General features: G+C 60.8%; 3 protein-coding genes and 1 long non-coding RNA gene across 7 annotated transcripts; 2 read left to right on the top strand and 2 right to left on the bottom strand.

Moving 5' to 3' along the window:
• Positions 1 to 1,394: 1,394 nt before the first annotated feature.
• On the bottom strand, positions 1,395 to 12,500 carry LOC120388420 (cytochrome P450 2G1-like). Of its 2 annotated transcripts, none has more exons than XM_039510238.1 (9): positions 12,301 to 12,500; positions 7,634 to 7,796; positions 6,327 to 6,476; positions 6,079 to 6,239; positions 5,158 to 5,334; positions 3,997 to 4,138; positions 3,507 to 3,694; positions 2,963 to 3,104; positions 1,395 to 1,645 (listed from the first exon to the last, which is right to left on the bottom strand). In XM_039510238.1, the coding sequence occupies exons 1-9, from the start codon at positions 12,475 to 12,477 to the stop codon at positions 1,464 to 1,466; spliced, it is 1,482 nt and encodes a 493-aa protein (XP_039366172.1). In that variant the 5' UTR covers positions 12,478 to 12,500; the 3' UTR covers positions 1,395 to 1,463. The 2 variants fall into 2 exon arrangements, with proteins under 2 accessions (XP_039366172.1, XP_039366173.1); XM_039510239.1 differs by having other exon boundaries at positions 5,158 to 5,350; positions 6,110 to 6,239.
• Positions 1,499 to 4,935, top strand: LOC120388439. Its single transcript, XR_005590578.1, has 3 exons — positions 1,499 to 1,587; positions 4,019 to 4,148; positions 4,604 to 4,935. It is a non-coding gene; the product is annotated as an uncharacterized LOC120388439 (long non-coding RNA).
• Positions 12,501 to 15,860: 3,360 nt separating the features above from the next.
• On the bottom strand, positions 15,861 to 19,211 carry LOC120388433 (cytochrome P450 2C29-like; the record flags this gene model as incomplete). Its single annotated transcript, XM_039510258.1, has 3 exons — positions 15,861 to 16,034; positions 18,346 to 18,492; positions 19,052 to 19,211. Coding segments are annotated over 3 exons (381 nt in total), but the record flags the coding sequence as incomplete, so codon positions are not given.
• Positions 19,128 to 21,607, top strand: LOC120388424. 3 transcript variants are annotated; one of them, XR_005590575.1, is made up of 3 exons: positions 19,128 to 20,383; positions 20,724 to 20,859; positions 21,522 to 21,607. XR_005590575.1 is itself a non-coding variant. In XM_039510245.1 (2 exons), exons 1-2 carry the CDS (start codon positions 19,379 to 19,381, stop codon positions 20,748 to 20,750), a joined length of 1,032 nt encoding a protein of 343 aa, XP_039366179.1. In that variant the 5' UTR covers positions 19,128 to 19,378; the 3' UTR covers positions 20,751 to 21,053. The 3 variants fall into 3 exon arrangements, 1 of the variants encoding a protein (XP_039366179.1); XR_005590574.1 differs by having other exon boundaries at positions 21,492 to 21,565; XM_039510245.1 differs by lacking the exon at positions 21,522 to 21,607 and having other exon boundaries at positions 20,724 to 21,053.
• Positions 21,608 to 21,760: the final 153 nt, after the last annotated feature.

The raw sequence follows: 21,760 nt of genomic DNA, 5'->3' as shown, positions 1-21,760 counted from the left end.
AGAAACTGGAGGGCAGTGGGGACCGTGAAGGCAGAACAAGCCAGATTTCACAATCCCAACGGTTCCTTGCCAGACAGATGCTCTCAACCAAAGTTTTCTGTAAACAACTTAAGATCGATATCTTTAGCTGGTAGTGGTGGACACTGCTAGGCCAGGCACCTTCTCCATGGCCCCCGATTACACGGGGCTGATGCAATTTAGATGGGATGTGAGGATGTGACTTTCTGCTTCTTAGCTCACGGCTGCTGCTCTCCTCACGTGGCTGCTGCTGCTTACTGTGGAGAAAGGCTTCAGACCTAACATTATGGCCGTGTTACAGAGGGGGAAACTGAGGAAGCAGGCAGTGACGTGCCCAAGGTGACGCAGCAGGTCACTGGCCGAGCTGAGGAGAGAACCCAGGAGTCCTGGTTCCTAGCCCCGAGCTGTAAATACTAGACCCAGAACCCAGGAATCCCAACTCCTGCTCTAACTACTAGACAATTCTCCCTTTCATCGATAGAATCCAGGAGTCCTGACTCCCAGCTTCCCTCCCCTTGCTCTAACACACTAGATTCTGCTGCCCTCCAAGAGCCAGGGAGAGAACCCAGGAGTCCTGGCTCCCAGCACCCCCACTCTAACCACTAGACCCCACTCCCCTCCCCGAGCCAGGGATGGAACCCAGGAGTCCTGACACCCAGGCCAGGCTGGGTTGACTGGAGCACAGTGTACAACTGAAATCTGTTTTGGCTGGGGGAGGCCAGAAAACCCCTTCAGAGGTGAATCTGAGACATAACAATCCCAGCAGGCCGAGGGCAGCAGCGGGGACCCCTTGCCAGCATTTAGGGTTGCCAGGCACCTGGTTTTTGACTGGAACGCCTGGTCAAAAAGGGATCCTGGCAGCTCCGGTCAGCACCACTGAGTTGGCCGTTAAAAGTCTGGTCGGCAGCGCAGTGGGGCTAAGGCAGGCTTCCTACCTGCCTGGCCCGCGCTGCTGCCGGAAGTGGCCGGCATGTCCGGCTCCTAGGCATAGGGGTGGCCAAGGGACTCCACACGCTGCCCCCGCCCCAAGCGCCAGCTCCGCAGCTCCCATTGGCCGGGAACTGCGGCCAATGGGAGCTGCAGGGGCAGCGCTTCCGGATGGGAGAAGCGTGCAGAGCCGCCTGGCCACCCCTACGCCTAGGAGCCGGCCATGCCGGCCACTTCTGGGAGCCACCTGAGGTAAGAGCCGCCCGCACCCTGAACCTGCTCCTGCACCCCAAACCCCTCACTTCTGTCCCCACCCCAGAGCCTGCACCCCCAGCCAGAGCCCGCACCCCCTCCTGCACCCCCATCCCCCCAGCCCAGTGAAGAGGAGCGAGTGAGCGGGTGGGGGAGAGCGAGCAATGGAGGGTGGGGGATGGAGTGAACAGGGGGGGGTCCTCAGAGAAGGGGCGGGGCAGGAGCGTTTGGTGTTTTCCAGTCGGAGAGTTGGCACCCTACCACCGTCAGCGCTGGCGGAGGCAGAGCTGGTAGCGTGGCGGCACCTTCCCGAAATTGCTGACGTCGGGGGCCAGGCTGAGCTGCTGGGGGTCGACGGGCGAGCGGAGGGTGAAGCGCTGCAGGATGGAGGTGAGGAAGAGGAAGAGCTCCATGCGGGCCAGGCCCTCGCCCAGGCAGACCCGCTTCCCTGGGCAATAACACGTCGTTAGCTGTCCGGCCGGGCCCGGCAATCCCGGGACAATCTCCGCAGCCCTGGCTCTTACTGGGGGTTTTCCCTGTAACCCCTCCCACCTGGGCGGGAGCCAAGTGCCACCGGGGCGGGTAACCCGCCCACTTTGCAGTGTGAAAGCAGGCTAGGGCCATCCAGCGCCCGTCTTCCTCCAGCGCCTGCCCCGCCACATGCACCAGAGCCAGGCCAGTTCTCCCACTGGTCACGGGACAGAATCCGTGCGGCTCTGCCCCCCCCCCCCCTCCGGCGTTAACCCAGGGGCGCTGCCCCCCGGGGTCCTAGCAACACACACCGGTCAGCCAGGCACACGGAACGACAGACTCTGTGACGGGGGAGCCACAGATCAGCCCGGAGCCAGGTGCTGCCAGCCGGTGAGTCCTTACTACAAAGACAATCACAGAGCTCGTTAAGGCTAACGGGCTGTGCTGAGTGCGAGGAGCAATCACTCCTCTCTTCTGGAGGAAGGGCAGCTATAAACCATGGAGCTCCGAAGGGCATCGCAGGGTCAACGCTAACCCCTCACCCCTTGTCTACACTGACTGAAACGGCTAGTGCAGAATAGGTCCCCATGGGGATGGCTGCCTCAGGTCAGTGTCCCTGGGTAGACAAGCCCTGCAAGGAAAGCTGAGAACGGACCTCTGGGAGGAAGCAGAGAGAGAGAGAGCTTTTTGGGCACAGAGCCTGCTGGAGGGGCAGACGGGGATATTTCTGAGCCAGGAAACCGCCTGCTGCTGTTTATTTCTCCAGCGTGCACAGAAACAGGACTTTGTGGGTGTTCTCTGTCCACTGACGACAGACTCGGCTTTGATTTCTCCTCCCCGTGGAAACCAACCGGGGGTTGGCTAAACAGCCTAGTAACATGAAGGCTGCGGAGAATCTGGTCGCTCTGTATAAATCCATCAGGGGGTTACACCCAGGGACGGGGAAGGCCAGAAACAAATGGGGATGAACAGGCCAGGAACCAACAGCAGAGGCTAGAAATGAGCAGAAAGTTTCTAGCCCCCAGAGGCGGGAGCCTCATGGTTCCCCTCCGGCCCTACGTTCCCGCGGGGCTCTGGGGATCGACATTAAGCGAGAAGTCGCCAGTAGAAAGAGCAAAAACTGATCACGGCCGAGCTGGAATTTTCACAAGCCCCCAAATAACCTGAGAGCAACAGCCCCACCCTTAGCCACCCCGCCCACCTCCCGGCACGTCCCCACACCGGGGCAGGAGGGGCGGGAAAGCCGGGCAAACGGAGGAGCCGGGCCGGAGCCCAGACGCCTAGAGGGACACACCTGCGGAGAAGGGCAGGAAGGCGTTCTGTCTCCTGAAGCTGCCGTTCTCATTTAGAAACCGCTCGGGGGCGAAAGCTTCGGGGTCTTTATGTCCGTCTGGGTCGAAATGCACCGTGCTCAGCAGCGGGTAGACGTACGTCCCCTGGGAAAGCAGCGGAAACCAGAATGAGCCGCTGGGGGCTGGGCTGGATTCTGATCTCAGCCTCCGGGGGTCAATCCAGTGCAATGGGGGGGCTGGGCTGGATTCTGATCTCAGCCTCCCGGGGGTCAATCCAGTGCAATGGGGGGGCTGGGCTGGATTCCGATCTCAGCCTCCGGGGGTCAATCCAGTGCAATGGGGGGCCGGGCTGGATTCTGATCTCAGCCTCCGGGGGTCAATCCAGTGCAATGGGGGGGCCGGGAACTGAATTCTGATCTCAGCCTCCCAGGGGTCAATCCAGAGTCACCACCAACTGCAGTGGGGCCCGGGCTGGGTTCGGATCGCAGCTCCCCCCGGGCAATCACTGCTTTAGCCGTGCCCAGCCCCTCTCCCGGGTGGCCTCACCTGGGGGATGAGGTACCCCCGGAACCGGGTGTCTCTGGTCACGGTGTGCGGGAGGCTCATTGGCAGGATGTCACTGAATCGCTGGATCTCGTGCAGCGTGGCGTCCGTGTACGGCATCCTGCCCCGGTCCTCCACGGTGGGCGCTCGGTCCCTCCCGATCACCGCGTCAATCTCCTGATGGATTTTCTCTTGGGGGGGCAGGAGAGAGGGGAATTAGCAGCCTCGCAGCAGGGGGCAAAGCTCAGTGCTGGGCGGGGGCTTCGGGCGGGGCCGTTACTGAACTATAACGCAGGCTGGCCCCTGGGATCCTCGCCACGGTCTCGGGGTGGCCCGGCCGCTGGCAGGGAGCTGACCGCTGGGGATTTGTGGCCCTGACGTCAATGGAGCTACAGCTGGGCTCTCGGGGGGGTTGCCCCAAGGGGAACGGGGAAATCTCGACTAAGCCGGGGAAATGTTTCCTGCCATTCTTAGGGCCGCTTCTCCGCCTTACCTTGGACTTGCGGGTATTTCAGCAGGATCAGGAAGCCGTAGCGTAAGGTGGTGCTGACGGTCTCCGTCCCGGCAAAGAATAAATTGAAGGTGGCCATGACCAGGTTCTCCATGGAAAACTCGGTAGCTGGATTCTGCTTCTCCTGGAGAAAGGTAGAAACATCACCCTCCCGCCGAGCTCCTATCCAGCGCGTCCCCTCTGTCCCAAGGCGGGTCGGTACCATTATCCAGATGGGGAAATGGACGCACAGACAGGGAGGTGCCCTTCCCAAAATGACCCAAGGAGTGGCAGACTCTGTCCCAGTCCTGGGCTCTAGCCACTAGGCCACGTTGCCTCCCTAAAGGGTCCTGTTAGCAAACGTCCCTCCTTTAGGATATAACATTCTCAGTGGCTGCAGTTATTGGTCCATCCTGCTGATTTAACACCCTGGCAGAGCATGTGTCCTGTCTCAAGGCTGGTCCACAGATAGGATGACAACCTACTACTGCTGCCAGCAAACAGGATTACTCCTGGAGCTCACGGAGCTGAGAGCTGAGCTAAAGGTTTGAAGTCAAATCCCTGCTGACAAAAAAATGAGACCGGGTTTTGCTTTTTTCCTCATTAAAAGAAAAAGTTTCAAGGAAAGCGGGTGTTTCCCACAGAACGATCTGTGGTGTCGGAACTGGAATTTATTGAAAATCCCAGTGAGAGGTTTTCAACCGACCCCAGTGAACTCTTAGAGCAGCTACTCAAGCAGAGCAAAACTTTTCGGCTGAAATGTTCACCCTGAAATGCAGCTCAGGGGTCGACCGAAACACGCAGTGAACTCATGGTCAATTTCCGCAATTGTTTCAACCAATACAAAATTCTGAAAAACTATTTTCAAAACAAAGCGGTTTGATCTTTTCATTTGTTCTAAAGGTTACAAGTCTGAAGTGAATCAGGCCGCGCGCCCCAGCATTAAAGGCTCAAATTGTTTTCAGTTTGCCAAAAAATTCTTCTTTGCGGTCAGCTGGAAATTAATTTTTTTATTGGGTTTTTTTGGCCTAGTCAGTAGTCGGCCAGTCAAGCCAGCAGGTCTAGCTCCGCTCCGCACACAGGGTCAAGCCTGGCTGGCGAGGGAGGGGCACAGTTTACAGTCGAGCCGAGCTGAGCTCTGGGCGAGGCCCCGTTGATAATTACCTGCTCCATTTTAACCAAGAAGCAGTCGATGAAGTTCTGGGGGGCGTTGAGATCCAGGGTCGCCTGCTGCAGTTTGATTCTCTCCAAAATAAAGCTGATTATCTCCTGGGAGCATTTGCTTCCTGTTTGGTGAGGCCCAGGAATCTTCCCCAGGATGCCAGGGAAGGCATTGTACAGCTGCAAGGAAGGGAATCTGGCAGGTTAATCAGCTCAGATTTCACTAGGGGGTCTCATCCCTCACTAGTGACTGCTCCGCATTGAGGATAACAACCTACTATTTCTGCTGCTTGCTGGTGCCATCCCTGTGCTCTGGGGCTTAAGTTTGGGGGTTCTGATCCTGCTGCTGCCCCATAGGGGAGCTTGTGCTGCGTTAACTCTTTTATACATTGGATTATTAGAGAACCACTCGTCCCAGCTAGACACCTTAGACAACGTCAAGTGGTGACTTTGGCCTGTTTTTGTTTAATAAATATTAGATCATCTTAAATTTCTGCCGCACCCTCCGCCTCACCTGCCTTCCCAGATTTGATCTGAAATACACGGTACCAGCCATCTCTGGGGTGGAGCTGGCAGCTTTGCTCCTCCAGCATTAAAATACAACCACTTCTGAGGTGGGGGGGAGGTGGTGGCTGTTTATAACAGGGCCCCCACACAGTGCTATGATGCAGCTGCCTCCGAGATTAGGGAAAATGGGGATCACTTGCCCAGCACTAAAATGCAGCCATGTCTGGGGTGTAACACAGCAGCTGCTTAGCAGCAACAGTTTAGGACAGGAAGTGAGGATGGGGAATTTTTGTACGGGGCGGAAGGGGATTGTAACTAGCCAGAGCTCTGGGTTGACGCTGATCAGTGGACGGTTCAGTTCTGGAAGCCTGGGGGAAAATGCCATGGACGGGGGGTCGGGGTCCCTGCCGGCCATACCTGGGCCGAGGTTAAACCTGCGAAACGGAACCGCTTGAATATGAGCTTGTTCAGGGCGATGAATTTCTCGTCCTCGTAGTCAAAGCGGTTCCCGAAGACAATGGAGCAGATGATGTTGGAGACAGCCTGGCTCAGGTTAAAGATGGGATCAAAGGGTGCCCCTAGTGGAAAGGAAGGACAGAGCAATGGGACCGGGCCAATGCTCTCGGCATATTTCAGGGGAACGGAGAGAGACAAACTGCCCAGACCTTGGGTTTTCCAGAGCTCTTCCACCAGACACTGGGCCTCCTCCTGGATCCGCTCCTCGATGGATCGCTTGCCCATGCCGAAGTTCCGCAGCGTCGTGAGGGAGAACCGGCGCAGCTGCCGCCACCGCTCCCCGTTGGCAAAAACCACCCCTGGCAAGCGGATGGTGGAGAAGCTTAGTGCTTTTCGGGAGGTGGATGGGAGATCGGGCTGTTCTCACGCACACACGCACACACACACGCACACACGCACACACAGAAAATCAGGCTGTTCACACACACACACAAAATGTCACTTTTGTCCAAAATGTCAAGGGTTTGGCAGAAAGCCGAAATCCCAACGGCTTCAATTCTTTTCAATTCCTGGTGCGTCATGGGAGATGTTGTGCAGCGAGGGAGCCCGGACCATGAGCGCATGAGACGCCCACACTACATCTCCCAGGATGCACCTCGGTCTTGGTGCGGGGGAGGTGGCACCTCATGGCAGTTGTGTTGCCATGGTGCATCCTGGGAGATGTAGTCCATATCCGTTGTCGGCAGAAAACAGACACTTTTCACAAAACGTTTTGTTTAATTAAAAAAAAACAACCCATTTGCCACTGAATCACAATTTCAACAGGGAATTTTTGACCAGCCCACACTTTTCATTGGGTTACAGTCACGAACTGCTAACGAGATCTTCTCCCCCGAGCACGCAGGCAGCCTGCGGAACTCATTGCCAGGGGATGTTGTAAAGGCCAAAAGTACAACGGGGTTCAGCAAAGAACGGGCTCAGTTCCTGGAGGACGGGCCCATCGGTGGCTATTAGCCAAGGTGGTCAGGACACAACGCCAGGCTCCTGGTGCCCCTCGCCTCCGACGGCCAGAAGCTGGGGCTGAACGACGGGGGATGGATCACACGATGTTCAGTCCCTCTGACGCAGCCGGCACTGGCTGTTTTTTCTGACAGCTCGGCTCTAGCTCAATAGGAATTCAGTCAGGGCAGGTCTCTGGGCTGGAGGGAGGCAGGAGGTCAGAGCGGACCACCCCGGTGGTCCCGTCTGGCCTGGGACTCTCTGACCGCACACCCCAGCAGACGGGCCGGCGCGGAGCCGATACACAGAGTGTCTATGGCGAGGGCAGACCCTCTGGGTCCGGTCTGGGGTTATACAGGCCCCCGCCTAGGGCCGCCTGAGCGGGGAGACAAAGCGACCTGCCCATGTCAAGCAGCCGAGAGGGGAAGAGATCCCAGGTCAGCCGGATCCTGCCCCCTACACCTCCCTGCTGCCTTCCCCCCTGCACATGGGATGCTGGCGGGTGGAGCGCGCTCACCGTGCCCGTTGAAATCCTTAGAGAACGCCGGGATCTCCCCGCGCCCGCTGAACTCCTCAGCCTGGTCCACCAGGGCCTCCTTCACCGCCTGGTAGCCGCACAGCACCACCACCCGCCGGGAGCCCAGGTGCACCGTGAACACCGGCCCGTACTTCTCCCGCAGCTGCGCAGACGGGGATGGAGAAAGGGGCTGAGTTACTGAGCATCCATCAGCATGGGGGGCTTGGCTGTGTTCGCACCATGGCCTGTCCCGCTGGACCGGCACATGGAACGATGGCTAAACCTCCATACGCTAGAGTGACATGGGCCCACCCACCCATCTCTCCTGCTGGCCATCCCTCCCTCCATCTACCCCCCCACGCACCCTCCATCCCACCACACACCCCTCCATCCATCCATCCATCCCTGCCTCCATCCATCTACCCACCCATGCACCCCTCCATCCATCCATCCCACCACGCACCCCTCCAGCCAGCCAGCCAGCCATCCCACCACGCACCCCTCCATCCATCCATCCATCCATCCCTGCCACCATCCATCTACCCACCCACGCACCCTCCATCCATCCATCCCACCACACACCCCTCCATCCATCCATCCATCCATCCATCCATCCATCCATCTACCCACCCACGCACCCCTCCATCCATCCATCCCACCACGCACCCCTCCATCCATCCATCCATCCCTGCCTCCATCCATCTACCCACCCACGCACCCCTCCATCCATCCATCCATCCATCCCTGCCTCCATCCATCTACCCACCCACGCACCCCTCCATCCATCCATCCCTGCCTCCATCCCTCTACCCACCCACGCACCCCTCCATCCATCCATCCCCCCACGCACCCCTCCATCCATCCCTGCCTCCATCCATCTACCCACCCACGCACCCCTCCATCCATCCATCCCACCACACACCCCTCCATCCATCCATCCATCCCTGCCTCCATCCAGCTACCCACCCACGCACCCTCCATCCATCCATCCCACCACGCACCCCTCCATCCATCCATCCATCTACCCACCCACGCACCCCTCCATCCATCCATCCCTCCCTCCATCTACCCCCCCACGCACCCTCCATCCCACCACGCACCCCTCCATCCATCCATCCATCCATCCATCCATGCCTCCATCCATCTACCCACCCACGCACCCCTCCATCCCACCACACACCCCTCCATCCATCCATCCATCCATCCATCCCTGCCTCCATCTCCATCCATCCATCCATCCCTGCCTCCATCCATCCATCCCACCACACACCCCTCCATCCATCCATCCATCCATCCCTGCCTCCATCCATCTACCCACCCACGCACCCCTCCATCCATCCATCCCACCACGCACCCCTCCAGCCAGCCAGCCAGCCATCCCACCACACACCCCTCCATCCATCCATCCATCCATCCATCCATCCATCCCTGCCACCATCCATCTACCCACCCACGCACCCTCCATCCATCCATCCCACCACACACCCCTCCATCCATCCATCCATCCATCCATCTACCCACCCACGCACCCCTCCATCCATCCATCCCACCACGCACCCCTCCATCCATCCATCCCTCCCTCCATCTACCCCCCCACGCACCCTCCATCCCACCACGCACCCCTCCATCCATCCATCCATCCATCCCTGCCTCCATCCATCTACCCACCCACGCACCCCTCCATCCATCCATCCATCCCTGCCTCCATCCATCTACCCACCCACGCACCTCTCCATCCATCCATCCCACCACGCACCCCTCCAGCCAGCCAGCCAGCCATCCCACCACGCACCCCTCCATCCATCCATCTACCCACCCACGCACCCCTCCATCCATCCATCCCACCACGCACCCCTCCATCCATCCATCCCTCCCTCCATCTACCCCCCCACGCACCCTCCATCCCACCATGCACCCCTCCATCCCTCCATCCATCCCTGCCTCCATCCATCTACCCACCCACGCACCCCTCCATCCATCCATCCCACCACACACCCCTCCATCCAGCCAGCCATCCCTGCCTCCTCCTCCCTCCATCTACCCCCACGCACCCTCCATCCCACCACGCACCCCTCCTCCTCCCTCCATCCATCCATCCCTCCTCTATCCACCCCCATGCATCCCTCCCTCCCTCCATCCATCCATCCCACCACACAGTCCTCCATCCATCCATCCCTGCCTCCATCCCTCCCTCTATCCACCCCCCATGCACCCCTCCATCCATCCACCCCCCCATGCAAACCTCCGTCCATCCATCCCTCCGTCCATCCATCCCTCCATACATCCCACCACGCACCCATCCCTCCACACACCTCTCCATCCATCCATCCATCCATCCATCCCTGCCTCCATCCTACCACATACACCTCCATCCAGCCATCCGTCCCTCCCTTCATACTTCCCACCATGCACCCATCCCTCCACACATCCCTCCATCCATCCCTCCATCCATCCACCCGTCCCTCCATCTATCCCCCCATCCCACCACACACACCTCCCTCCATCCATCCTTCCCTCCCTCCATCCCTCCATCCCTGCCTCCATCCCTCCACCCATCCCTGCCTCCATCCATCCATCCATCCCTCTCTCCATTCCTCCATCCATCCCACCACACACACCTCCATCCAGCCATCCTTCCCTCCCTCCATCCCTCCATTCATCCCCCCATGCACACCTCCATCAATCCATCCCTCCATCCATCCCACCACGCACCCATCCCTCCACACACCCCTCCATCCCTCCCTCTCCCCATCCATCTCTCCCTCCATCCCCCCAAGCACACCTCCATCCATCCATCCGTCCCTCCCTCCCTCCAGCCATCCCACCATGCACCCATCCCTCCACATACCCCTCCATCCATCCATCCATCCATCTCTCCTTCCCTCCATCCATCCCCCCACGCACACCTCCATGCATCCATCCATCCAACCCTCCCTCCATACATCCCTGCCTCCCTCCATCCATCCCACCATGCACCCATCCCTCCCCACACCCCTCCATTCATCCCTCCATCCCTCCATCCATCCCACCACACACACCTCCATCCATCCATCCATCCCTGCCTCCATCCCTCCATCCCACCACACACACCTCCATCCAGCCATCCTTCCCTCCCTCCATCCCTCCATTCATCCCCCCATGCACACCTCCATCAATCCATCCTCCATCCATCCCAGCACGCACCCTCCATCCCTCCCTCTCCATCCATCTCTCCCTCCATCCCACCACGCACCTCCCTCCTCCCTCCATCCATCCATCCCTCCTCTATCCACCCCATGCATCCCTCCTCCCTCCATCCATCCATCCCACCACACAGTCCTCCATCCATCCATCCCTGCCTCCATCCCTCCCTCTATCCACCCCCCCATGCATCCCTCCATCCATCCACCCCCATGCAAACCTCCGTCCATCCATCCCTCCGTCCATCCATCCCTCCATACATCCCACCACGCACCCATCCCTCCACACACCACTCCATCCATCCCTCCATCCATCCATCCCTGCCTCCATCCGACCACCGACCCCGCCATCCAGCCATCCGTCCCTCCTTCATACTTCCCACCATGCACCCATCCTCCACACATCCCTCCATCCATCCTCCATCCATCCACCCGTCCCTCCATCTATCCCCATCCCACCACACACACCTCCCTCCATCCATCCTTCCTCCTCCATCCCTCCATCCCTGCCTCCATCCCTCCACCCATCCCTGCCTCCATCCATCCATCCATCCCTCTCTCCATTCCTCCATCCATCCCACCACACACACCTCCATCCAGCCATCCTTCCCTCCCTCCATCCCTCCATACATCCCCCCAAGCACACCTCCATCAATCCATCCTCCATCCATCCCACCACGCACCCATCCTCCACACACCTCCATCCATCCTCCTCTCCCCATCCATCTCTCCCTCCAACCCCCCCCGCACCCCTCCCTCCATCCATCCATCCCTCCCTCCCTCCAGCCATCCCACCATGCACCCATCCCTCCACATACCCCTCCATCCATCCATCCATCCATCTCTCCTTCCCTCCATCCATCCCCCCACACACACCTCCATCCATCCCTCCCTCCACGCACCCCTCCATCCATACATCCCTGCCTCCCTCCATCCATCCCACCATGCACCCATCCATCCCCACACCCCTCCAATCAACCCTACATCCCTCCATCCAACCCACCACCCACACCTCCATCCATCCATCCATCCCTGCCTCCATCCCTCCATCCCTCCACACACACCTCCATCCATCCATCCTTCCCTCCCTCCATCCCTCCATTCATCCCCCCATGCACACCTCCATCAATCCATCCCTCCATCCATCCCAGCACGCACCCCTCCATCCCTCCCTCTCTCCATCCATCTCTCCCTCCATCCCCCCACGCACACCTCCATCCATCCATCCATCCCTCCCTCCATCCATACATCCCTGCCTCCCTCCATCCATCCCACCATGCACCCATCCCTCCCCACACCCCTCCATCCATCCATCCCTCCATCCCTGCCTCCCACCACACACCCCTCCATCCAATCAATGCCTCCCTCCAGCCCATTCCCATAGGTATCCCCCACTGGAGCTGTGGCCAGTCACCAGCAGCTGGGGCTCAGCCCCCGGCGCCTCGGGGGAGCAGGGCCGCTCTGCCCCAGCGGGGGATCAGAACTCACCTTCTCCAAGGCGTGGATAACATTGGCCCTGCCCAGCTGGAGGACGTTCCCCAGCAGGGGCAGGGGGGTGGGGCCCGGCGGCAGCTGCCCTGGCTGGTTCCGGCTCTTCCACGCCGAGCCCAGCAGGATGCAGCAGAGGCAGAGGAGGAGGAGAAGGGAGGCCGACAGCAGCTCCATTGGAGACGATCCGTCCCCGGGCGCTGAACCCCTGAGCCGGGCAGCAGGACGGCCGGGTGATAAGGCCCGTGTGCTCCAGCCCGGGGGCAGTTGTGCAATCCTTTCTGATGCGCCCGGGTGGCTCACTAATCTGCGTTAGATATTAATAGCTGGCGTCGCTACAAAACTCCCCCCACGGCCCCGACCCCACCGCCAGGCTCTTTCTCCAGGGGAAAGTTGAGTGGCTGCCCCACTCAGCCTCTTGCAGTATGTCTAACACTGCAAAATCATCCCCAAAATATGCCAGGCAGCCGGTCTGAGAGCTCGGGCCGCGTAGCCACGGCCGCTTGGCTGGGGCGTGGGGATGAGCCCCACGCCCTGGGATGCGCTGCACCAAGTGTCGACATGCCCTGTGGAGTCCCACCCAGCCCAGGACCTGCCTGCGGGGTTCTGGCTTCTAACCCCCGGGCCCAGGTCTCAGTTATTCCTGCTCTAGGAATGGGGAGGAAGCTGGTGCTTTAAATCCCCTTTGTGCTGCTTACCACTTGGGCCATGGGAAGCTAGAGCAGCCTCAGGGCTGCTCTAACTCATGCTCTGGCCCCTGTGAGACAGGGAATAGCCACCGCACAGTGTGTTCCAGGTACACCCCCGATCTCTCCCCCACACACATACACTGGGAGCAGGGTCCTTATGCCAGCTCCACACTGGTTGGGGAGGCGCCTGCAGAGGGGAGCAGATTCTCAGGGCACCAATCCTGGCAGGGGGTGAACGTGGCTGAGAACTGGGGCCTCTCTGCCAGAGACCTGATACACACTCGGGTTGCTGCCGTGCCCGAAGTGCCGGCCTGTTTCCATGCCTCCTGCAGTTCCACAGACCCTCCTCTCACACGCCGCTCCCCTGGGTCGGCATCAGCCACCCCGTTCCATCCAGCTCCCAGATCTTTGCCCTACTCCCTCCGGCTTCCAAGTGGTGCTACGATCCAGCTGGCAGGGGTGGCCGGGCGAGAACACACGGGGTTAATATGTCACTACACTGGGTAATAGATCAATGCAAAGTCCAGTTTATTCAGTGTCTAACCACTGACCCAGGGACTGACCTGCTGGCACCTGGGCTGATATAATCGCTGGGGAGGGAGATTCAGAGGCTGACCACCGTAGCTGCCAGGGGCAGGAGGGCTTGGGTAAGTCGGTGGCAAAACTGTCTTCACGCTTTAGCTTCGTGTGGTTTTCTCCTCTGTGATGTTAGCAAAAGCCGGAGCTGAGAACCAATGCGCCCACGGGAGGCCCGGTTGTGAGGGACTCAGTCAAAACTTTAACCAAAGTCACTTTCCCAGGCTGGTGGGCGAGGAGACGTGTTAGTCCCTGTTGCGCTCGAGTTACTGGCTTCCGGAAACCTGGCCGGGTGTTGTACTGACCAATTCTCCCGTCTGCGGTCCCCAACCCCCCAAACCCCGATGCTATTTTTGCCACCTTAGATCTCGGCTTAGCAGAATTTTTTTAGATTTATGATGGATTATATTGGTGTTTATTTTTAAGCAATTTATTTAATGTAACTCTTCACAGTTGCTCAGACTTTTGGGTTTTACGCATTTTCCCCTGGCTGTATCAATTTAAATGTTCGCAGTTGTGGGAAAGAAGTGGGGGGGGTCACACACTGGGTGGGGGAGGCAGACAATGATTAGTTAATGACAAGAGCTGATGAGATTCAAAGCTTTACGCCTGCTGGGAATTTGGATGCTCGTGTCTTTTCATCGGTTTGCGTGGGCAGCGAAATCGACACGGGCCAGTAGAACTCTCACCACGCCGCCCCTTCGTCTCGCTTACGCTGCAAAAATCAAATTCAACGTCCTCGTCCTTTTCTGCCCAGAGAACCCCAAGGAAGGAACAAGACACAAGCAGTTTGCTTAACGAGGGTTCGTTTGCTACCCTGTGTCTCTTCCAGGGGCTTCTCGGCAGGGCTCAGAGCTCCTCTGGGTGGCCCGGGCTCAGGCCTCGCCCCTGGCCAGGACCTGAGATTCCTCTGGCGCCGACAGGCTGGCTGGGGTTCGGGGCTGCACTGACAGACCAGCTGGCCAGCAAGAGTGAGGAGGCAGAAGGGGCGGGGGGAGGCGGGGCCTTAGGAAGAAGGGGAGGGGCCTCGAGTGGAAGGGGCGGGGCTTTGGGTGGAGGCGGGGCAGACTAGCCTCCCTGAACTAGGGGTGCCGGCGCTGCCCATGGCCTTCGGCTTCACAGGGGGTTCGAGGCGGGGGCCGGGCGCGCTCTAGTTCGTAGGGGTGGGGGATGTTCCCCGGCCCGCTCTGCACGGGGCTGGCGTCGAGGGCGCCTGGGTCGCCGAGCGGCTGCAGGGCGGCGGTGAGGAAGAGGAAGAGCTCCATGCGGGCCAGGCCCTCGCCCAGGCAGACCCGCTTGCCTGGAGAGGAGACACGTGGGATTAGAGGGAAACCCGAGGAGGAAATACTCACGGGCACAGCGTAGCAGGGCCAGAGCGCCAGGCTCCAGCCCCAGCTCTGAGAGAGACCTGGGCACAGTCAGAGCAGGGAAACGGGACTGCTGGGCTCCACCCCTGCTCTAACCACTAGCCCCCACTCCCCTCCTCGAGCTGGGAACAGAACCCAGGAGTCCTGGCTCCCAGCCCCCCCTGCTCTAACCACCAGACCCCACTCCCCTCCTTGAGCTGGGAACAGAACCCAGGAGTCCTGGCTCCCAGCCCCCCCTGCTCTAACCACCAGACCCCACTCCCCTCCCAGTGCCAGGCACAGAACCCAGGAGTCCTGGCTCCCAGCCCCCCCTGCTCTAACCACCAGACCCCACTCCCCTCCCAGTGCCAGGTACAGAACCCAGGAGTCCTGGCTCCCAGCGCCCACTGCTCTAACCACAAGACCCCACTCCCCTCCCAGTGCCTGGCACAGAACCCAGGAGTCCTGGCTCCCAGCCCCCCCTGCTCTAACCACCAGCCCCCACTCCCCTCCCAGAGCTCTTAGAGAACCCAGGAGTCCTGGCTCCCAGCCCCCCTGCTCTAACCACCAGCCCCCACTCCCCTCCCAGAGCTGGGAACAGAACCCAGGAGTCTTGGCTCCCAGACCCCCCTGCTCTAACCACCAGCCCCCACTCCCCTCCCAGGGCTGGGGATAGAACCCAGGAGTCCTGGCTCCCAGCCCCCCCTGCTCTAACCACCAGCCCCCCCGCCCCTCCCAGAGCTGGGAACAGAACCCAGGAGTCCTGGCTCCCAGCCCCCCCTGCTCTAACCACCAGACCCCACTCCCCTCCCAGTGCCAGGTACAGAACCCAGGAGTCCTGGCTCCCAGCTCCCTCTGCTCTAACCTCTAGACCCCACTCCCCTCCCAGAGCTGGGGAGAGAACCCAGGAGACCTGACTCCCAGCCCCCTGCTCTAACCACTAGGCATCACCCACTCCTGAATGTGGATCCACACATCTGACCTGCAGAGAACGGCACGAAGGCTCTGTTCTCCTGGAAGTGCCGTTCCCACCCAGGAAATGCCAAGGGTCAAAGTCGTTTGGGCTTTTGAACTGACTTGTATCCTGGAGGACTGAGCTCAGCAAGGGGATGACGGTGGTGTCCTGGTAACAGAGAAAAACACCTGGGAGATGACGGGATGCAGCCAGAGCCAACACATCCTACCCTTAGACGTGGGGGAGAGGCCACCAGCCGAGCCCAGGGTCATCTTCCAATCATTTCCACCCCACGGCCTATCCCCTGTTGCTTAGCAATTGGCCTTCACTCTGCGCGCATCCCGTGAAGCCGAGCAATCGCCCGCCTGTGCAGAGGATGGACACCAGCTCGGGACAGCCAGGGCATCGTGTGGGTCGCCAGCCATGGGGATTGAACCTGGTACCTCTGGAGCTTAAGGCACAAAGTCCCTGCAGAGAAGGCTAAAAGGTGCAGCTCCCTCAGTCAGCACTGGAGGGGACCGCGTGGGTCTGGGTTACAGTCGCATTGGGGCTGGTTGCAAATTTTCCATCAAAATGATGGAAAATGGAAGTTTTGACTAAACACAATGTTCACCAAAAATTCCTGTTTCCTTTTATCTCGGGGTGTTTCATGAGACGCAGGATCCCGTATCTCAGGGTGGTGCTGACCGTCTCCGTCCCGGCGAAGAACAACTCCAGTGTCGTCATGACCAAGTTCTCGGTGGTGAACTCGGTGTCGGGGTTCTGCTTTTCCTGGGGGGCGGGCGAGGAGCACAGGGCTAAACAGAGACTGGGACAGTTCTCGGGGTACCCAGGACTGCGACCCCCCCGCAGCCTCGAGCGACGGGGACCTTGCCAGTGCCGGCTAGGTGTGAGCACCCAAACAGCACCAGCCTGGGGTCCATCCGAGGCCTCTCCTCCTTTGCCTGGCAGATAAACAATCCCTCAGTCCCCGAGTCCCCCGATCTAGCCAGCCCCCGACACCGGCTCCTCACGGAAATCCCGGCCCCTCCACCGCTTTTCCCTTCAGACACCCAGGTAACAGGCCACCCAGGGAGCCCTTACAATAAAACGCAAGACACTTGATTTAAGGAAGAACAGAGGCTCCATCCGAAGCAAGAGGGAGTGACAGGAACCAAGGGTTACGATACAAGACAGCATCACCCAATGTGAAGACCAGGCCCCGTCGCGCCGGGCGCTGCCCAGACCCCAGCCGAGATCGGGCCCCGTCGTGCCGGGCACTGCCCAGACCCCGGCCGAGATCAGGGCCCCATCGTGCCGGGCGCCGCCCAGACCCAGGCCGAGATCAGGGCCCGTCGGGCCGGGCGCCCAGACCCTGGCCGAGATCGGTCCCCCGTGCGGCCGGGCGCCGCCCAGACCCCGGCCGAGATCAGGGCCCCGTCGGGCCGGGCGCCGCCCAGACCCCGGCCGAGATCAGGGCCCCGTCGCGCCGGGCACCGCCCAGACCCCGGCCGAGATCAGGGCCCCTCGCGCCGGGCACCACCCAGACCCCAGCCGAGCTCAGCCCCCCGTTGAGCCGGGAGCTGCCCAGACCCGTCCGGAGATCAGGTCCCCGTCGTGCCGGGCGCCGCCCAGACCCCGGCCGAGATCAGGGCCCGTCGCGCGGGCGCCGCCCAGACCCCAGCCGAGCTCAGGGCCCCGTCGGGCCGGGCGCGGCCCCGACCCCGGCCGAGATCGGGGCCCCGTCGCGCCGGGCGCTGCCCAGATCCCAGCCGAGATCAGGGCCTCGCGCGGGCGCTGCCCAGACCCCAGCCGAGATCAGGGCCCGTCGCGCGGGCGCTGCCCAGACCCGGCCGAGATCAGGGCCCGTCGCGCCGGGTGCTGCCCAGACCCGGCCGAGATCAGGGCCCCGTCGCGCGGGCGCTGCCCAGACCCCAGCCGAGCTCAGGGCCCGTCGTGCCGGGCGCCGCCCAGACCCCGGCCGAGATCAGGGCCCCGTCGCGCCGGGCGCTGCCCAGACCCCGGCCGAGATCAGGGCCCCGTCGCGCCGGGCGCTGCACACAATGTGACAGAGAACAGGGGTCCCCGTCACTTCAGGTGCTGCCCAGACACAGTGAAAGCCAGTTCCTGCCCCAAAGAGCTCCTAGTGTGAACAGACAAAGGACGGGGTTCTTATCCGCATTGCAGAGAGTCGGGATATGAGGCCAAGAGCGAGGCAGAGACCAAGAACCTGTGGCAGAGGCAGGAACCGGCCCCGGCGTTCTGAGTCCCAGCCCAGAGCCCATCCGTCCTCCCTTGGACTTGCTCTGAACTTGGCTGTCTTTAATCCTGGCTGATGGACCGGTGGCTGGTCGCCTTCTCCACACGAGCTGCTGCGCTTGTGGCAGTGAGTTCCACTGGCTCATGGGGAGATCTGAGCAGAGCTGAACAGCCAGCGAGCAGGCTGAGGCGCTTGGGACGGGGGGCTCCGGTGACCGCAGGTGAGACAGGAAGCACCTACCCTTTGTGTTCCCGAGCTCCTCCACCAGGCACCAGACCTCCTCCTGGATCCGCTCCTCCTGGATCCGCTGCCCCGTGCCGAAGTTCCGCAGCGCGGCGAGGGAGAACCAACGCAGCTGCCACCACCGCTCCCCATTGGCGAAGATAAGTCCTGGGGGGGGGGGGTGGGGGGCGGGTGAAGCAGGACAAGGTGGCCCCCGCTGACCGGAAGATGCTCAGGAAGGGATCGCCAAGGGACAGGCCCAAGCAGATCCGTAACAGGATACCAGGGGGACACTGCAGGTCGGCACTGAGGGGCACCAGCAGAGCTGTGTATATGGGGAGGGCAGGGCTGGGATACCAGGGGTGCTGCAGGTCAGGAGTGAGGAGCATCAGCAGAGCCTTGAAAAATGAAAGCTAAGATTCGCATCTCCCCGGGGAAAGAGGCCACTAACATTACCCCAGTTTTAGAGACTGGGGAAACTGAGGCACGGTGTGACATGTCCGAGATCACACAAGGAGTCAATGACAGAGCTGAAAATAGAGCCCAGATGCTCTGATTCCTAACCCCCCTCCCCCTCATCTAACCACCAGCCCCCACTCCCCTCCCAGAGCTGGGGACAGAACCCAGGAGTCCTGGCCCCCAGCTTTAGCTATTAGACCATCTGTCTCTTCCATATCACACCCGCCTAGCTTGGGCACGTTCTGCCGGGAAGGAACATTTTCCTCTCCAAACACTTTGACGATCCTCGCAGCTGTGGCCATGTTCCCCCTTCCCCCGAACTCCTTCCCATGGTCGACCAGGGCTTCCTTCACCGCCGTGTAGCCGCACAGCACCACGACCCGCTGCGAGCCCAGATGCAGGGTGAACACGGGGCCGTACGTGTCTCAGACCTGAAACAGACAGCGAGAAAGTCCGGGGTGGGGGAGCTGCCATGGGGCCCCCAGCAGCTGCTCTCCAAAACCGGCACTTGGCGTGCTGGGTGGGGGTGTGAGTCGCGCGCTTCTGCGGCTAGACCTGGACTCTGTGATGTTGGGCAAGTCACATCCAGTACATGGGCCTCCATTTCCCCCTCTGTAACACAGGGCGAATAATCCGGATTGCCTGGGGAGCTGGGCGCACTCTGGATTTTAACACGGCTCAGTGTAAACGTACACATGTAGGAACCAAGGTCATCGGCCATGCGGACCGGCTGGGGGGTTCTCTCCTGGGGATCAGGGACTCGGGCAAAGATCTGGGCGGAAAACCAGCAGAACGTGAGCTCCCAGCGCGACGCTGGGGCCAAAAGGGCTCATGCGATCCTGGGACACGTCCACGGGGGATTCACCAGTGGGAGCAGAGAGGTGATTTCCCCCGGTATGACCGCAGCCGGGATCCTGTGTCCGATTCTGGTGCCCACAATTCAAGAAAGACGCTCATCAGTTGGAGGGTCTCAGAGAAGAGCTGCGAGAATGAGCAACGGACTGGAAACCCTAGCAAAGAGCAGGAGAGCCCGGTCCATCGGTACCAACACGGGGCGCAGATATTTAACAACGAGCGAGCCGAGGAGGGGCTGACACAACCCGCCAGTGGGCGCAGTGTGTTCTCCAGGCCTGGCGGCCTTACATCGAGCCTGGCAGCTGTTGTAAAAGATCTGCCCTGGGAATTCTGCGGGGGCAGATCTCTGCCCTGTGCCATCGGGGGCCGGACGAGACGGGGTCCCTTGGAATCTACGACCCCTTCCTCTGGCTGTGAGCTCCCGGCGGCAGGGCCCGCCTCTCCCTGGGGGTGGAGTCCTGGCACTGCCAGAGGCAAAGCGAACCTCCAGCCATTACCGGGCCCAAGCAGTCCCCTGTGTGTCCGCACCAGCCGCGAACCAGTGCCCGGACCGTGCCGTTTACTGGAGGGGTTCGCTCCGTCTCGTGCTGCGTTTGCCACACTCGCCCATTCTGCACCTTCATTCCCGGATGGAAACGCCTCGGCTCCTTTCCTCCGGGAGCCCGGTGGGGAGAATTGGACGGGTCGCACGGAGAGCTGCCAGATCCTCGCACGGATTGTCACCACTATTGGGTGTATTACGGTAACATGGGGGTGACAGGCCCGTGGAGGTGTAGTAAGAGACAATGGCCGGGGGGGTGTCAGGTCCACAATCAGGCGATAAAGCCCCCACCTAGGTCACCCCTCGGGAGGCTGAAGGGGGAACCTCGGCCGGGCTCCGAAAGCCCAAACTTCCACCGCTTGAGCCAAGCAACCACCCCTGCAATGAATCGCAAACGTCCATCCTAGGCCCGGCCATGGGAGGGAGCCAATGAGCTGCGCCGGGTCCCACATGAACCCTGGTGTGAGCTTCTGTACCGGGGTGGTGGGGGGGCCCATAACCCCCATTATTCCTCGTGTCTAACTGGGATTTGCATCTAAAGCAGGCCGCGCGCAGGATCGGGGGATAGGCCACGGCCGGCTGGAAGTCACTGTTCCATCCTTACACGTGTGTCCTTAGTGCACGTGAAGTTCTGAGATTGTGAGGCGGACTGGCTCTCCCCAGCCCCGGGCGGCGAGGTACCCTGCCTGCAGCGGGCTCCAGTGCTCTGCAGACCTCGCTCAGGGAAGGGGGTGGGGTGGTCAGTTTGACAGCTGGGGAAACTGAGGAAGAGAGGGGCAAAGTGACTTGGAATGATCACTAAACCCCACCACCCTGCCAGAGCCAGGAGAGGAACCCAGGAGTTCTGACTCTCAGCCCTAACCACTAGACCTGACTCCCCTCCCAGAGCTGGGACAGAACCCAGGAGCTCTGGCTCCCAGCTCCACCTGCTCTAACCACCAGCCCCCACTCTCCTCCCAGAGCTGGGACAGAACCCAGGAGTCCTGGCTCCCAGCTCCCCCTGCTCTAACCACCAGCCCCCACTCCCCTCCCAGAGCTGGGACAGAACTCAGGAGTCCTGGCTCCCAGCTCCACCTGCTCTAACCACCAGCCCCCACTCTCCTCCCAGAGCTGGGACAGAACTCAGGAGTCCTGGCTCCCAGCCCCCCCTGCTCTAACCCACTAGCCCCTACCCGCTCCCACAAGTGTGGTGAGAATCCAGAAAACCCAGGCATCCTGACTCCCAGCCCCCCAGCCCCTGGCTCTAACCGCTAGACCCTGCTCCCTCCCAAGTGATGTCTGGCCCTGCATAATGGTCATCCACCTTCAGGATTGATTTGGCCAGTGCCTTGGTGTCCAGCTGCAGGATGTTCCTGACAACGGGAAGCGGTGTGGGACCCGGGGGGAGCTTCCTCCTCGCTCGCGCCTTTCTCCACGAGGCAACCGACAGGAGGCATGAGCTGCAGAGCCCCAGGAGCGGAGCGAGGACTCCAGACAGCTCCATGGCAGAATGGGGCTCGGCCTCTCCGACCGGGTGAGCTGCCCGAGCTGCCCAGTGGCAGGACAGGTAATAATTAACTGCTGGGCCGCTCGCCCAGA

Source organism: Mauremys reevesii, linkage group 22 (genome assembly GCF_016161935.1).
Source record: "Mauremys reevesii isolate NIE-2019 linkage group 22, ASM1616193v1, whole genome shotgun sequence".
Lineage (NCBI taxonomy): Eukaryota > Metazoa > Chordata > Testudines > Geoemydidae > Mauremys > Mauremys reevesii.
Note: the sequence above shows the minus strand (reverse complement) of the source record. Positions and strands in the feature narration are given on the sequence as shown.